The sequence below is a fragment of the Sebastes fasciatus genome, chromosome 12 (genome assembly GCF_043250625.1).
Source record: "Sebastes fasciatus isolate fSebFas1 chromosome 12, fSebFas1.pri, whole genome shotgun sequence".
In the NCBI taxonomy this organism is placed as follows: domain Eukaryota; kingdom Metazoa; phylum Chordata; class Actinopteri; order Perciformes; family Sebastidae; genus Sebastes; species Sebastes fasciatus.
In genome coordinates this window covers 32,962,934-32,978,163 of record NC_133806.1, presented here as the reverse complement: position 1 = coordinate 32,978,163, position 15,230 = coordinate 32,962,934, and the positions used below count along the sequence as shown (strand labels likewise).

Here is a 15,230-nt window from a genome sequence, read left to right as displayed (position 1 = left end):
TCATGATAAATAGATGTATAGTCACTTCCAGTTTTAAAAAATAAAGTGTAAGTAGCTGAAACAATGATCAGAACCGTGTGAACTGCAACACAACACTAAATGAGTGTTGTGAATGTCAGTGTTGTCCTCATGTAGCTCCTCATGCTGCCCTGACAGGTCATGTAAGGACATACTGGCAGACAGCCGCCGGCTCGGGAAACCAATCCCTTCACGGCCCTCTTTAAACAACCTGAAATAACAAATGTTGTTTGTAGACAGCTCTAAGCTCAACCCACCTCATAAACACTACATTGTAGTAGTCAAATATTGCATATTTTTGCTATAAATTTACGGATTTTTTTTTTTAGAGCACCGAGAGTCGCCGAGGAATGACGTCAGCACGCATCACATTGAATGATGACGCCGTTTGATCATTAAAAAAAAAAAAAATGAGCCGTTAAAGAATCTGAGAGAATTAGGTCATCAAACTAGCCCGGTACCAACGGACACGTTACCACGGTAACTAGCGTGTTTCTGATTATATCACTTCAACAAAGACGGAGACCTGGACATCAAATAACCTGCTTCAACGAGGACAGAGACATGTCCGCTGTTTAACATCATCTGGAGCCGTTAGACCGGTCTGTCTGTCTGTCTGTCTGCTTCACTCCGCTGGCTGCTGGAGACCCGCAAACCTCCCCAAAAACACCCCGTTAACGCGAGCTACCGTACTCCCGGTCAGGCTGGGCTGGACGGTTAACCGGGAGGGGGGAGAGAGACACCGACAGACAAAAAGCCCCGACGGCTTCTCTCCCGGAGACCCAGGAAATCCCTCCTCGCCTCGCCTCGCCTCGCCAGCCTGGTAGCAGCTCAGTGCACGTTCAGTAGTTCAGTAAGTTTACCGCCAGACAGACATCATCAATAATCAATACTAATGAGCGGCCCGGGTCTGGCTCACACCGGCTAGTTGGCCCACCTCAGAAACATGCTAGATGCTGTAGAGCTAAATCACTGTTACTTTAATATGTAGCTAGCTCACACCTCCCAAACATGTTATCGATCTGCTAACTGTTAATGTAAATGATGTCATGGTGCAGCAGAGCATACTGTTCACAGTTCCTGTTAAACACTGTGTAATCCATCTAACAGGAAGGAAGTCTATTACTGCTATGATGTCTTGAAAACTGGAGTCAAATATTTGCAGTAGCCAGACAATGTGTAGATAAGAAAATCTAAATCATATCCAGGTGTTGCTTTAATTATTCCTGTGATTATAATTTGGGCCCTGCTACTGTTGGATTAATTACCACCAGCTAAATGCTGGTAAAATGTGCAACTGGCTGTTAGATTTGCTTCACTCACCTGCCGAAAATAACCTAGGTAATCTATTGAGTGGCTGGTAGATTTTGGGATCCACCAGCCACAGTGGCAGGTGGACAAAAAAGTTAATTTCCATCCCTGATTACCAATAAACTGACTTTTGGTGTGGGTAAACATTGAATGGATGAATGGTTGGGTGCCAATCCAGTACTATAGTTGATGTCTTTCATGTGGAATCATATTGTGTTAGGATTTTACAAACTCAGTTGTCTGAATTAATGACTTCAAATAGGGCTGCAGTCAATGATTATTAGTATCCAGGGTTGGAAATTAGCACTAGCCACCAGCCAAATTCTGGTAAAATATGCAAAAAAACAACAACAATGGTAATCTATTGAGCGGCTGGTAGATTTTGGGATCCAGGTGGACAAAAAAGTTAATTTCCATCCCTGATTACCAATAAACTGACTTTTGGTGTGGGTTTACCCTGTGATACACTCCAACATATTGAATGGATGAGGGGCTGGGTTACAATCCAGTACTATAGTTGATGTCTTTCATGTGGAATCATATTGTGTTAGAATTTGACAAACTCAGTTGTCTGAATTAATGACCTCAAATAGGGCTGCAGCCAATGATTATTAGTATCCAGGGTTGGAAATTAGCACTAGCCACCAGCCAAATTCTGGTAAAATATGCTAGTAGCTGCTAGACTTGCTTTGGTAATCTATTGAGTGGCTGGTAGATTTTCGAATCCACCAGCCACAGTGGCAGGCTAAAACAGCTATCTGATGCAAGTATCACAGTGCTTAGAACGGATGCTAATTTGCAACACCTGTCCTTAGAAGGGCTTTTTGTGAAAATAAGAGATTAAAACAGGAATGAGTACAGGAAAAATAAATAAATACAATAAAGCAACACTTTTAAAAACATTACATTCTAAAACTAGACATGAGTTCAGGTTTGTCGCAGTATTAAACAGGATTTGGTTTCTCTCTTAAAAGTAGTAAAGTTTCAAATGTCAAGTGATCAGGTAGCGAGTTTCCAGGACTTCGCTCCTTTCACAGAAAAAGCTGTCTGAGCAAAAGATGTTTTGCAGAATGGAACTTTACAATTGCCACTTGAATGTACATGAACTGTGAAAAATGCTCATCACAATTTCCCAGAGCTTAAGGGCACATCTTCCAATTGCTTGTTGTGTCGGTCGAACAGTTTAAAGATATTCAATTCAAATCAAATCAAATCAATTTATTTTTGTATAGCGTCAAATCACAACAGAAGTTATCTCAAGACGCTTTATATATATAGAGCAGGTCTATGACCGTACACCATAGTTTAGAGACCCAACAGGATCCACCAAGCGCACTGTGGCCAGGATTGTATTCAAATGTACAGTTTGAGCTCAAAATTGCTTCTTTTGTCTAAGCCATAATTCCTAAAGGTATTCAGTTTCTACTGATAGGAAGCAGAAAAGACAAACCACTCCTCTCCGGAGTGAAGCTGCTTTTTATACAACATATAACACCGAAGGATCCCTGCTGGGCCAATCATCGAAAGAAGTATTTGAGAATAAAACATCCAAACGTTTTGTGTAATTAACGCTTTTTGTCCTTTGCATATTTGTTATGTTTTTCTTCCACCAGAAATCCATAATTCACGGATTCCAGCATGTGAGCACGACCACCCAAGACATGTGAGCCTTGACACGCCTGTCCCAGATCTTCTTTACCCCGAGTAGAAGCAAACACAGTTTGGTTTGACGATGTCGAGCCGCCGGAAATCGACTACACCTTGCATGGTGCTACCCTCTGATGTGGTTGAGCAGGAAGAGGTGGAGGAGAAAACAGAAAGGACAAAGGAGGAAGAGGCAGAGGAGGAGGAGGAGGAGGGGAAGATGAAGGAGGTAGCGGAGGACGGGCCGACTGCAGAGGAGCTGGGTCAGGCGGTAGTTGTTGTCCCCACACCTCCAGATACAAGTAAGATTCTTTTCTCTCATGTGTAGACCACAATGGCACTTTGTTAGCCTGAAAGAAACACAAACTATGTCAATGAATGTATTATTATTATTATCATAGATGAGCCCGGTGTCTCTACCGTAGAAGACAGCGAAGTCCTCCATCCCTCACTAAAGCGCTGCGCCACAAACCCTCCTGAGGATCCGAGCAGCGACCAGCCGACCCAGGAACAACCGTGTGACACGCCTGAGGAGGGAGGGGCAGACCCTGCCGCGGTGGTGGCCATTTCCCTCAGCAAGACCCCCATCATGAGGATGAAGACCAAATCTGAACCCAAGAGGATCGCCGTGTCCCTGAAATCGACAGACGAGGCAGTTGAGGGTCTCGGAGGTGGTGGCGAGGGAGAGGTGGGAGGAGATCAGGAGCCCATCGAAGCTCCTCTGGGGCCGATGACGCCCGTGGAGATGCTGCTGCGCGACTCCATGAAGCTCGGGGGAGGCGGCTTGCTGGTCAGCCCATACTCAGAGCAGCAGAGGAAATCGGCCACTTTAAACCCCACAGTTCTGCCTGCTGGCCTGGCACAGGTAGAATGCCTTCATTATACAAGGGTTTACTAGCAGCACGGGTGTAAGAATACTCTATTTACCCCTATCTGTGAAAGATGAATGCATGTTTCCAGACTCAACAGCAGCCTGCACGCCTAAAAACGTCTGGTAGGCTTTGGATAACGGGTGGCCGTAATGTTAAATCTTCTCAACTGAGAGGTTAGATGTCAACTTAAGCTACAAAACAGCAGCCCTGCAGCTGATAGTTATTCATTGTCTTGGTCTGAGACACTTTGGCAGGACAGCAGCTTACCAACACAGAGCACGAGATGTGTCTCACCCTTGCCACTATTTAGCATTTATCAGTCCAGGCCGTTCTTATCTCCTCTCTGTCTTCCTCCTTCTATTTCAGGTGCTTTCTGCTTTCCAGGCCCAGCAGAGTGCAGCAGCAGCAGCGGCAGCAGCTCAGCCTCAGCTGCTCATTCCCCTCAGCAGCATCCCATCCTACAGTGCAGCTATGGACACCAACCCCCTGCTGGGCAGCACGTACAAGAAGTTTCCTTACCCCTCCATGGCCGAGATCAGCAGCCTGGCAGCACAGACGCAGTTCACAGAGGAGCAGATCAAGGTAGATGAAAGTTGGCTGATGTTTTGGGTATCAAAAAGCTGCTGCTCCTTACTCTGTAGCTTATATTTTATTAAGTTAAAAGCTACTCCAATCTTGATTTAGAAGTCTGAAGTATACTACTGTAGATATTGCCTTTTTTGCAAATGTACTTGATCTACACCCAGGTGTGGTTCTCAGCCCAGCGGCTGAAGCACGGTGTGAGCTGGACTCCGGAGGAAGTGGAGGAGGCCAGGAGGAAACAGTTTAATGGCACGGTGCACACTGTGCCTCAGACCATCACTGTCATACCTGCTCACCAGCTCTCAGCTGCTGCCAACGGCCTGCAGTCCATTCTTCAGACCTGCCAGATAGTGGGCCAGCCCGGCCTGGTGTTCACACAGGTAGGTAAGGAAAGAAAACACGCCAGATCTAACAGGACTCGGCTTTGACCTGCCTTCCCTTAAAACCAGTCAAATTAAGACTGGCATGACTCTGAAATGCTTTAGTTTGAATGAAATCAACTTAGATCGCCTGCTTTGGTTTTTGAGACTTTGTTTTAGCTGGTTGCATTTGACATGACTCAGCTAAAAGTCAGTTCGAATTTAATTTAACTTAAAACAATTTGATTGGACGTGACTTTGACTTTTCCTGCTTGCTGTATGTCTGTCACCTTGCCTCAAATATGTTGAACCAGTTTAAATAGGCAGTAATGCCAAAGAGTGAAGCCCTAATGGATCACATCTCTTATAATCAGCGAAAGTAAACATTTTCTTTGGTGGATTTTTCTTTGCTTTAATGATGTTTTTATGAATATGATGTGAATATTATATGTAAGGGATAATGTACAGCTAGCCGGTCATTGATGTGAAATAAACCCTGACGGGTCGTTGCAAGACCCCGTCGCAAAGTGGAGGGGTCTTGCATCGCCCTGAAGGGGTTTATTTCACAACATTGACCGACTCGCTGTACATTATCCTGCTTATTACACGGCTACTTACTGAAGAAATCAACAATTTGACACAAAAACGGTCTTCCAGAGTCTGACATCAGAACTGCGTCCATAGCAACAGTCTATTTTAAAGAAATTACAGACGCAGAATGCCGTGATTGACCAATCAGATTTGAGTACTCAACAAAGCCGTGTAATAAATATAAATATATCTTTTTTTATGACAATTGCAGAACTCCATGCTTTCCTCTTATTTTTACCAGGTCAAACAAGGTCACAAAATGCTAACCAGATTTCACTGTTAGCAGATAGGTCTAGCCTTTTGTGATGTCTCTCTAATTTACTTTTAATGATCTTGCAGTAGGGCTGGCCAATAGAAACAATATACTGTATATGTGGTTAATTCATATTTTATAAATTAGAGGAGAGAGGAAATATATAACCAGTGACATGAACACACCTGAAAACCAGTTTTATGGCTCATTATATACATATACGTGTTATAGAAAATGGCTACAGTCACTTTAAACTACAAATACATAAGTGCCTGGCTCTCCATCTCATCCTCATATTCTGTGTGTCATTATTTTCTGACTCTGTGTAGGTCGGCCCAGGGGGGCACCTTCCAGTGACCAGTCCCATCACTCTGACAGTGGCGGGGCTGCCCAGCCAGTCCCAGAGCTGCAGCAGAGTTTCCTGCCAGCCCACCCTGACAAACAGTGAGCTGAAACGGGCTACCACTGTCCAGCCTCCCTCTCTTTCTCCTCAGGTAGGGACAGCACTTGTTGCTGCCTTTCAGACAAATACTTTTTCTGCTCGTGTGCTCTGCTGTCAACTAGCAAGCTTTTGATTTTTTTGGTCAGTGCACAAAATTACAACACGGTGTCTCTAACAGTTGTGTGTTTGAACTACAAAAATGTGCACACATCTCATCTGTAGCTAATTTGTCTTCCTCCCAGCAGGTATTTGGTACCTCTAACCCTTATTTAATATATAAATCTGCCCTCCCCTTTTTAAGGAGAACTCGGCCCTCAGCGCTGACACGTTCAGTTTGCGACCCAAGAAGTCCAAAGAGCAGCTGGCAGAGCTGAAAGCCAGCTACCTGAAAAACCACTTTGTCACCGATGCAGAAATTTCCCGGCTGATGAAGCTCACCAACCTCACAAAGGGAGAGATCAAGAAATGGTTCAGTGACACCAGGTACAACCAGCGCAACTCCAAGAACAGCAACGTCATTGTTTTCCACGACGGAGGGGGCCGAGGAAATGGCGGCTGTGGTAGCAGTGCTAGCACCACCATTATTATTGACTCTAGCGACGAGACCCCCACGTCTCCCCATCCTAGTCCACGCACTCCTCCCGTAAGGGAGAAGGAGTCACGGCCCAAAACATGGAATCCTTTCCCAGATTTCACCCTGCAGAAGTTTAAGGAGAAGACTCCAGAGCAGCTGGTGGTGCTGGAGGAAAGTTTCGAGAATGGCAGCACCCCATCAGATGAAGAACTGAGCCGCCTGAGGACAGAGACTAAACTGACGCGGAGGGAGATTGATGCCTGGTTCACTGAGAGACGAAAAATGCCATCTATCAGTACTTCCTCCCCGGATTCTTCAGAGGGAGGAAAGATGGAGGCAGGAGGAGCCAGTTCTTCTCCGTCTGCCTCCACGTCTCGTAGAGGTAGTCAAACTCCCCCCGGCGGTCGCAGCATCAACAAAGACATGAAAGATAAGAGTAAAAAGACTCCGGAGCAGCTCCATATTCTGAAAAGTGCCTTTGTGCGGACCCAGTGGCCCACACCAGAGGAGTACGACCAGCTGGCAGAAGAGAGCGGCCTCCCTCGGTCCTACATCGTCAGCTGGTTCGGGGACTCTCGGTACTCGTGGAAGAACAGCAACCTGAAATGGTTCTTCCAGTACCAAGGTGGCAACACGGAAGGGCCAAACGGGGGAGGAAGCAATAAAATGGGAAGCGGCACCGGTCGGAAAAGACGCGGCCGAAATCGTGGTTGGGGCCGGTCCCGAACCAGAAAGCAGCCGAGAAGGTCTGCCTCCTCCAGCGCAGATGTCGATCAATGTCCCCCGTCAAAGAAATTCAAGACCGGGAGGGAGATTCTGAAGGAGTACTACATGAAGCACCGTTTTCTCAATGAGCAAGACCTGGATGAGCTGGTCACCAAGACCAACATGAGCTACGAACAGGTAATGACTACGTGTCATTGTAACCCTCCATATGTTCTCTTTTCTTTTCATTTGTGCTGTGTATGTTGTTTTTCCAGGCACCTACGCTGTACAGTTAAATCAAGTCAGTTGTATTTATATAGCCCAAAATCACAAATCACAAATTGGGGCTTTATTTATACAGTCATTTCCATACAGAAATGATGACAGAATAACATTCCCAATAGATGACATACATAGTTCTGAAACTTATATTAGGGCTGCCCCGTCTTCGTCGATAAGTTGACGAATTGGTTGTTTTGGTCTTAGTAGAGTGAGTTTTCTTTGGCCGAGGACAGCCCTCACTTATATGAATCATCATTGATTGATTTTTCAGTTTACTGTGTCATTAAGAGAACCGTCTGTCTGGCGCAGCAGCTCAATCAGTCAACTTTACTTTCTTAAAGTGACTTCCACCCAGCAACATGGATTATAAAGAGCAGCAAGCTGAGCTGTTGAATGATTACTGCACATTAAGCTTACTGAATACTGGGATTTATGTATGATTTTTATTATATATATATATATTAATAAATATATATATATATATATATTAATAAATATATATATATATCTATATATGCTGTTGCTCTTAGTGCTGCTTATATATGCTGTTGCTCTTAGTGCTGCTTAGGGAAGCTGGTGTAAAAATGTAAGAACATTCCTACAAACACTCTCAGAAAACACTTCACAACACACTTCAACACACATCGAATCATGGTCCGTAGCCAAGATTTTGGAAAGAGTCAAGTTTTATTTATATAGCCCCATTATACAAATCATAAAATTTGCCTCAAGGAGCTTTACAATCTGTACAGCATACGACATCCTCTGTCCCCTAAGAAAACCTTTAACAGGGAAAAATGGAAGAAACCTCAGGAAGAGCAACAGAGGAGAGATCTCTCTCCCTGGACGGAGTGACATGCAATAAATGTTGTGTGGATAGAATAACCAACATAATACAATTATAGTATAGACAACCCAATGACAAAAATTATACATAGTTAATGTGAACGTATATGAAGAAAATAGATCTCGGAGGATGTCAAGCAGCTTCCAGGTGTCGCCAAAAGAGAGGGAGGAGAGACTGAAATACTGAGGTCATGAGAGTAGAACTCCGACCACCCAACCACCATGAAGTGTTTCATCAACCAAAACCTTGAGTATTTGAAAGGAATTTTAAATTGATTTATTTAACAATTCAAATATATTTCCTGTAAATTTTAGCGGTAAAGGTTACGTCAAAGTGTCCTCTAAACTGCCAGGTATGTAATTCTGGTGGAGAGGGTTAGACTTACTAAATCATTTTTATTTTAGTGATTACATTTTTTGCCTAAAACAAATAAAGGTTAAGATGTTTAGTCCCAAAAATATATTAGAATTGTACAAGAGTAATATGTGTCTAATTGTAGTGCTCCAGATCATAAACTGACTGTGAAAGAACCAAAAAATCCTGAATACTGTCGATCACTTGCGTTCACTTTATTAACAGTGTTTTAAAAAGTCCTTCATCAGGTCAAATTTGCATGAATTCCCAGAAATATCACAGAGGTCATGACCTTGGTGTCCTCACTGGTAGCTGCAGCCCTGCTGTCGTCACACAGTTAACGCATCTCTCTCTCTCTCTCCATCCAAAGGTGAGGGAGTGGTTCGCCGAGGTCCAGCGACGCTTGGAGACGGGGGCTGATCCCTTCCAGGAGGCGATCGCAGGAAGGACGGACGGAGACGAAGCAGGAAAGGCAGGGGAGGAGCAGGGAGAGGCGTCTACGCCCGCCGAGGAGCAGACCGGCGCGGGGGTGGGAGACGAGGATGAAGACGAAGGAGAAGAGGAGGACGACGGCGAAGATACGGACGACAGTGAGGTTTGGGAGCCGTCACGTAGCGTCAGGAAATCCTTGTCAGTCTCTGAAGACTAATGATTGTGGAAAGCACGGTGAAACATTACAGAATTTTACAGGAGAAATAGTGGTATGATCGATGCTGGAAGACCGTTAGGTAAAACAAGTCTTTTTGCCACTGATTTATGCTCATTTGCAACATTAATTCACTGTATTTTCAAACTATTTCTGGCATCAACAGATGGACTATTAGCTTTAGCTCACTCTCTACTTATCTCGTTGACTGTAAGTAATTTGTCACAGTTTAGACAAGAATCGTGGTAAAGAAGGAGTTTTTAGCAAACCCTGGCACACCTAAATTTAAGCGGAATTAAAAGAGGAATACCATGAAGTGCAATCTTTAAGCTGAAGATGAAAACTGTTGAGATTACATAGTTACCACAAAAGGATGGTGTATCCAGCATATGATGAACACTGACTGTCGTTAATGAGAGATTTTAATGTCGACGATGCCCCTTGTTAAATTTGCACTTCTTGCTTGCTCAGTTGAAGCCAGTAAGGGAGATTTATTTACACGGTCATGCTGCATTTCCTTGCTGATATGAGCACAGGCCTAAATTCAAACTCCAATCTCCAATGTTATGAATGTTTATCCCCTCGTCCCAAACTAACAGAGCACACAGGAAAAAAAAGACTCATCTGTGTGTTCACAAAGGTGCTTAAAAATGTATCACAGCTAGATGTCACTGCTGAGCAAAGTCCCTGATGAAACTAGCATACATCTATGTCGTGGAACTGGTTGATTTCTACATGTTACAATATCTGTTTTTTTCCTAGCACCTGTGAAGATCATCGCAAGGACTGGATATGAATCAGCAGGTTGTTTGAGCTGATTGATAATGACACTGAAAGTCAGGCATTTTATCTCTCAGAGATAAATATGAGACACCTTACTGCTGAATGAATGCCATTTTGAACACAGGATGTCTCCTCAAGTCTTCCCTTTATAGCAGCTTGTTGTTTCATTAGTATTTTTAACTGAACACATACAGATCTGATGCCACAGTATGTGTTTAGTATGCACTGCTAGTAATGTTTTTACACAATTTTTCACCTTTTTGATAGAACGCATCCTGTGCTATAATGACCTTTTTTTTTTCTTTAAAAAGGGTGATTCAGACAGTTTGAAGCTGTTGTCCCAAAGTTGAATGTGTTTGTGTCTCCTGAGCAGTGAGCTACAGTTTACAGTTTGACGCTGAGGCACCTTGTGTGAACTGAATAATGGCCACTGTGAGGCAGACATCTGGGTCCACTGAAATAATGATAGAAAGAGTTGGCTGCAGTGTTCCGCTTTACTCTAGGTGGGTTTCTGATGGGTTGAAAAAGATTGAATTGATTTTAAGATGATGCATTGCAGAGTTTTTCCCCAAAACCATGTAAATGTAAGCACCAGCTGCAGCTTCGGTGTGAATTTAAAGTCAATCCACAAGTTATCCCCTTGACTGCAATTGCCACCAAATCACCAACACATTGCCTTTAGGTTTGGGCTCCATCAAAAACAAGGCCTGTGAATCATTTTGGGTCTTTGCCCGTACTTTAAGAAAGACTGTTAAAACAGTATTTCAAATAATGATTTGACTCCAGTCTGCACTGAAGAGACAAACGTGAAGCACCTAAACTAAACTTTTAATAAATGCACTTTGTCCACTCGTATACATGGTGGACTGAACCCTGATTTGGCACCTTAATCTCTTATTATACCATAAAATGGCTCTGAGAGACCAAATCGGTTTTGTATGACTACAAACTGAACCAGTATTTTGCCTTTTTTATCCTCCGTGTGTTTTCACAAGGAGGAATCATTTTATCCACTTTTCTAATAATATGTGTTGTCATATTTGGATGTTTATAAGGCTCAAAAAACTAGCAGAACAATCACCCACCGCTTTCTTTCGCTAAATTGCACAATTTGAGCCCCATTTTTAAGCTTTTCTCCTTTTGAAAATGCACACATGTACTCTTTGTTGTTATGTTTTGTATTGTTGCTTTAAACCATGGGAATTGTCTCCCGTCTTTCCTTCTCTGCTCCCAAATACCTTTACCCCTCTCCTCCAGTCCACTTTTGTAAAATGAATGCCTAGACTCATGATGTGCACTTCCCAAGACATGTTTCTGTAAATGTTAGCATTGTCCTGTTGGTTCTCTGTCTCATTAAATTGTCTACAACACACCAGACAGACAGACAGACAGACAGACAGACCCATAGGGACATCTTCAAAAGACTGAAACCGTTCAGAAAATTACAAACAGACATTCTTGGAAAATTCACTTTCTCTCGTGGAAGGAATTGTTGTGATGCGTGAAGAAACGGCACAGCATTCCCTCTGTGGTGGGAAGTCTACCAAATAACGCTCCTCTTTCTGACTGTTGTTCCTGGCGCTTTACCGCGTTAAGTTGACGGGACAATAGACTGAAAACTGTCTCGACCACAGTTCTTCGCAAACAGGGGGAGAGACTCTGATGAAGCTTTGCAGATAAACCTATGTGCCTACATGGCTCGTACGCTTGTTTGAACAGAATTTCACCGACTCTCGACAGAAGATGACGAGAGAGAATTTGCGAATGCTTTTAGAAATCACATACCGTTGTTGGGTGATTCTTAACTTGTTCAAACCAAGTTGTGATGCATGACCGAGCTCTGCTTTCTGCTGACGCTAAAAGATGCCTAGATACTCTGAAGTTGAAACTTCTGTTGTAAATCCTTAAAAATGATACCTTGGTGTTCAGAATTGTATTGTATGTTTTCACCGAGCACTTGTCACGCTACATGTTGGCACCTTTCGCTGTCCAAAAAAAGCATTTTAATGAGCAACTTTGAAAGCAAAGCCCTAAACCAGCTACGACATTAGCTAGATTATAGCGACCGACAGAGAGCTCGAATCTTGTTTTGTCGTAATGTGACAAGTGCTTGACCATGAAAAATAGCAAATTCAAAATGTTAAGGTATACCTTTTTGTCTAATACTGCATGCAATAACCAAGACGAACAACTGCTCATTTTGTACATACAATATTTTGGGTTGGTATACTTGGCACAGTAGAAGCCTAATCTGGGATTAATTCTTTGTGTAGCTTTAATAAATTCCACTTACTTTTCATTACCAAGTTGACTGCAGCTATGGACCTGTTTTCCTGTTTTCATAGACACATTTTAGTCCTTTACCACAATTGCAGTCATTGTACAGCAGCCATTTTGTGCCCTTTTGTTGAATCCTGGTACTTCACGTGCTAATTTGTACACATGCTACAAACTGGCTGTCAGCAATTAGCTTGTTTTAGTCCACAGGTTAGGCTCAATCCTGCCCACCGGGTATCCAACCCACAGTCTTTTACAGTGTGCTCTGTCTTTACTATAGTCGGTCTGTTTTGAATGGTTTTATATGTTTCTATCTATGAAAACTGTGTCTTTACAACTCTTTCCAGACATCAGTGGATTGCTCGTTAACAAGACAGACTCATACAATATGTACAATAGAGTAGTGTTTTTTGAAATAGAATCAGTTTTAGAGTTCAGCCGGTGTTGTTGCCCAAGTGGCTTTTTGGTACTTTGGTTGCAAAAAATATAGAATCAGAACTCAGTAGAAAAGACACGCACTTAGTGGAAGGAACTGCTAAAAACGAATGTGCTGGTAACAACTGAGAAAATGTTTTTTGCTTGCTAATAATGTGTCCAAATTTTAGGCTCTTGCACTAACCTGTTTTATAAAGATAAATTAAATGTTTTTGTGTCTAACTGACTAATGGGGACAAACACTTTTTGAAACTGGTCCAGTATCGAGGGAGAACGCTGCAGCTATCAGCCGCTAAACGAGCTGCAATGTAATCATTTGGGGCAACCTGGCACCGTCAGCTTACGTCCACTAAAAGTGTTCGTTTAAGTAAAGGTAGGTAAAGAAAAAGTTTCCATAATGTTGTCAGACATTTATAATAACAATCTGAGCCTGTCTGTTGCAAAAGCAAACGCCTTTAGTGGACATAAGTCCACCCATTAGTCAGTTAGACACAAAAACACAGGAAAATAAGGTCCAGGTAGAAAAGAAAATACAGAAATGATCCTTTAAATGTAACAGAAAAAAATATTACAAATGTTATGAGCAGTTGCTTAAAGGGCTACTCCACGGAATTTACTCATGTAGTTTACTTGCCATGAGTAGTCCTACTCAGCCTCTGAAAACACAGTCGTATAATGTCTTCTGTGTCTCTGGCTGGAGCTTTCTAAAGTTAAAAAAAAATAACCCTGATGATGTCATAGTGATGTCATTAGGGTCATCTCAGACTTAAGAAATATAACAATGAACCTGCACTATAAATTGCATGTAGGATCTTGACCCATACTAGAGACTAAAAGTCAGGATATTTCAGCCTCTGCTGCTCACATTTTGACCACTTATCTGTCTCCCATAAGTCCCCCAACTTTATGTAATGGCAGTACTGAATCACTGGAGTAGTGCTCCTTTAATATTTTTATGTCCATTACACAGAAGGTAGAAACATGTATTTAAATAGATTTCCCAGGTTTACCGAGGTGCCGTGTCTGCTCCCTGAGTTGTGGTTTTATATCCCAACAGTCATCATGTATCCCAGTTAACCGTGTGCAGTAGAGCTAAGAGCTAACATTGTGATCTGAGTAGTTTACCCTGATGTCCTGTCGTGCACATGTCATATCTGTATCCTTCGCTATACTTCTGCTATAGTCCTCGCTCGTTTTCTCTATTTAGACAGGTAGTTGGTTGAATGTTTTCTTACAGCGGTCAGAGATTCAAATGTTTTCATGAGACAGCAGCCAGCTTTTTTTTGGCAAAAAAAACAGAAAACACCTTGTCAGAATTGTAATATACTGTACGTATAAATGTTTTGTTTTTTTAGTCATTAACAATGAAATTTTCACCTTCTGTTTTTTTCTGATCTAATTTTCATCTGTTGACAGTTTTTACCACGAGTTATTGCTCCTAAAGAGCGTGCTTTGGGTTGAACCGTTTTCTCTCGTTGTTCCTGCTTCAATACAACTCAACCTGTTTTACTGATGGATGACAGTAATCTCTCAGCTCCTGTATTAAATTACAGTTGGTCCGATAGACACAGATGGGACGAATACAATCATCTAACTGTATGCTCTTAAGAAATGGGTTCAATGTTCATTTCTGTGACATTGTAAAATGTCACTCCTGACTTCAACTGACAATTAGTCCCCTTGAAAAATAAGCTGTGATCTCATTGTTGATCTTGAGAATCCACCCTGAACTGATACGCCTTACCCAGTACACCTGATCAACAACTGGAGGGGATTCTGGGAATATGAAACTGATTCACTCAAGGTTGAACTTGTATTCTGTGTCTACGGAACTGACATCACCATCTACACTAAGTTATTCCCACACTGCCTGTACATCTAAAACAATGTGTTAAAAACTGAGAGCATCTGTCATAAACTTTGAACATGGTATGTGCATGTATGTGCGTTGGCCTCTGCAGGCTTGCTTTAGAAAGCTAACTATTTCCTTTTCGCGGTTTTCTGCCGTCATCAGCTTGTTGCTACCAGCTACCTGTGAGGCAGACAATTTGTGCAATGTTAATTTAAAATCCCAGCTTTTATTGAGGCTCTCGCTTGATTTCTTGCTTGATTTAGAAAAGATTTATATTTTATACTTGTTTGAGGACAAAACCCAATAAATTTTGATCAAAAGAGATGTGCACTTGTGAGCAACGTTTTTCATGTTTTTGCTTTGAATAAATGTGAACTGAAGCGGTCTGGACTAAATACAGATA

At 42.5% G+C, this 15,230-nt stretch overlaps 1 protein-coding gene across 1 annotated transcript; it reads left to right on the top strand.

Moving 5' to 3' along the window:
• Positions 1–401: 401 nt before the first annotated feature.
• zhx1 (zinc fingers and homeoboxes 1) lies at positions 402–15,151 on the top strand. The gene is made up of 8 exons (XM_074654766.1): positions 402–871; positions 2,943–3,275; positions 3,375–3,838; positions 4,212–4,427; positions 4,592–4,807; positions 5,960–6,124; positions 6,374–7,549; positions 9,205–15,151. Exons 2-8 carry the CDS (start codon positions 3,062–3,064, stop codon positions 9,481–9,483), a joined length of 2,730 nt encoding a protein of 909 aa, XP_074510867.1. The 5' UTR covers positions 402–871; positions 2,943–3,061; the 3' UTR covers positions 9,484–15,151.
• Positions 15,152–15,230: the final 79 nt, after the last annotated feature.

What these genes read in the sequence shown, in the direction of transcription:
- zhx1 (XM_074654766.1), top strand. Translation starts at nt 3,062, where the DNA reads ATGTCGAGCCGCCGGAAATCGACTACACCTTGCATGGTGCTACCCTCT. An exon ending in CCGGCCTGGTGTTCACACAG is followed by an intron (nt 4,808 to 5,959) that starts GTAGGTAAGGAA and finishes GACTCTGTGTAG; the next exon opens with GTCGGCCCAGGGGGGCACCT. An exon ending in CTCCCTCTCTTTCTCCTCAG is followed by an intron (nt 6,125 to 6,373) that starts GTAGGGACAGCA and finishes CCCCTTTTTAAG; the next exon opens with GAGAACTCGGCCCTCAGCGC.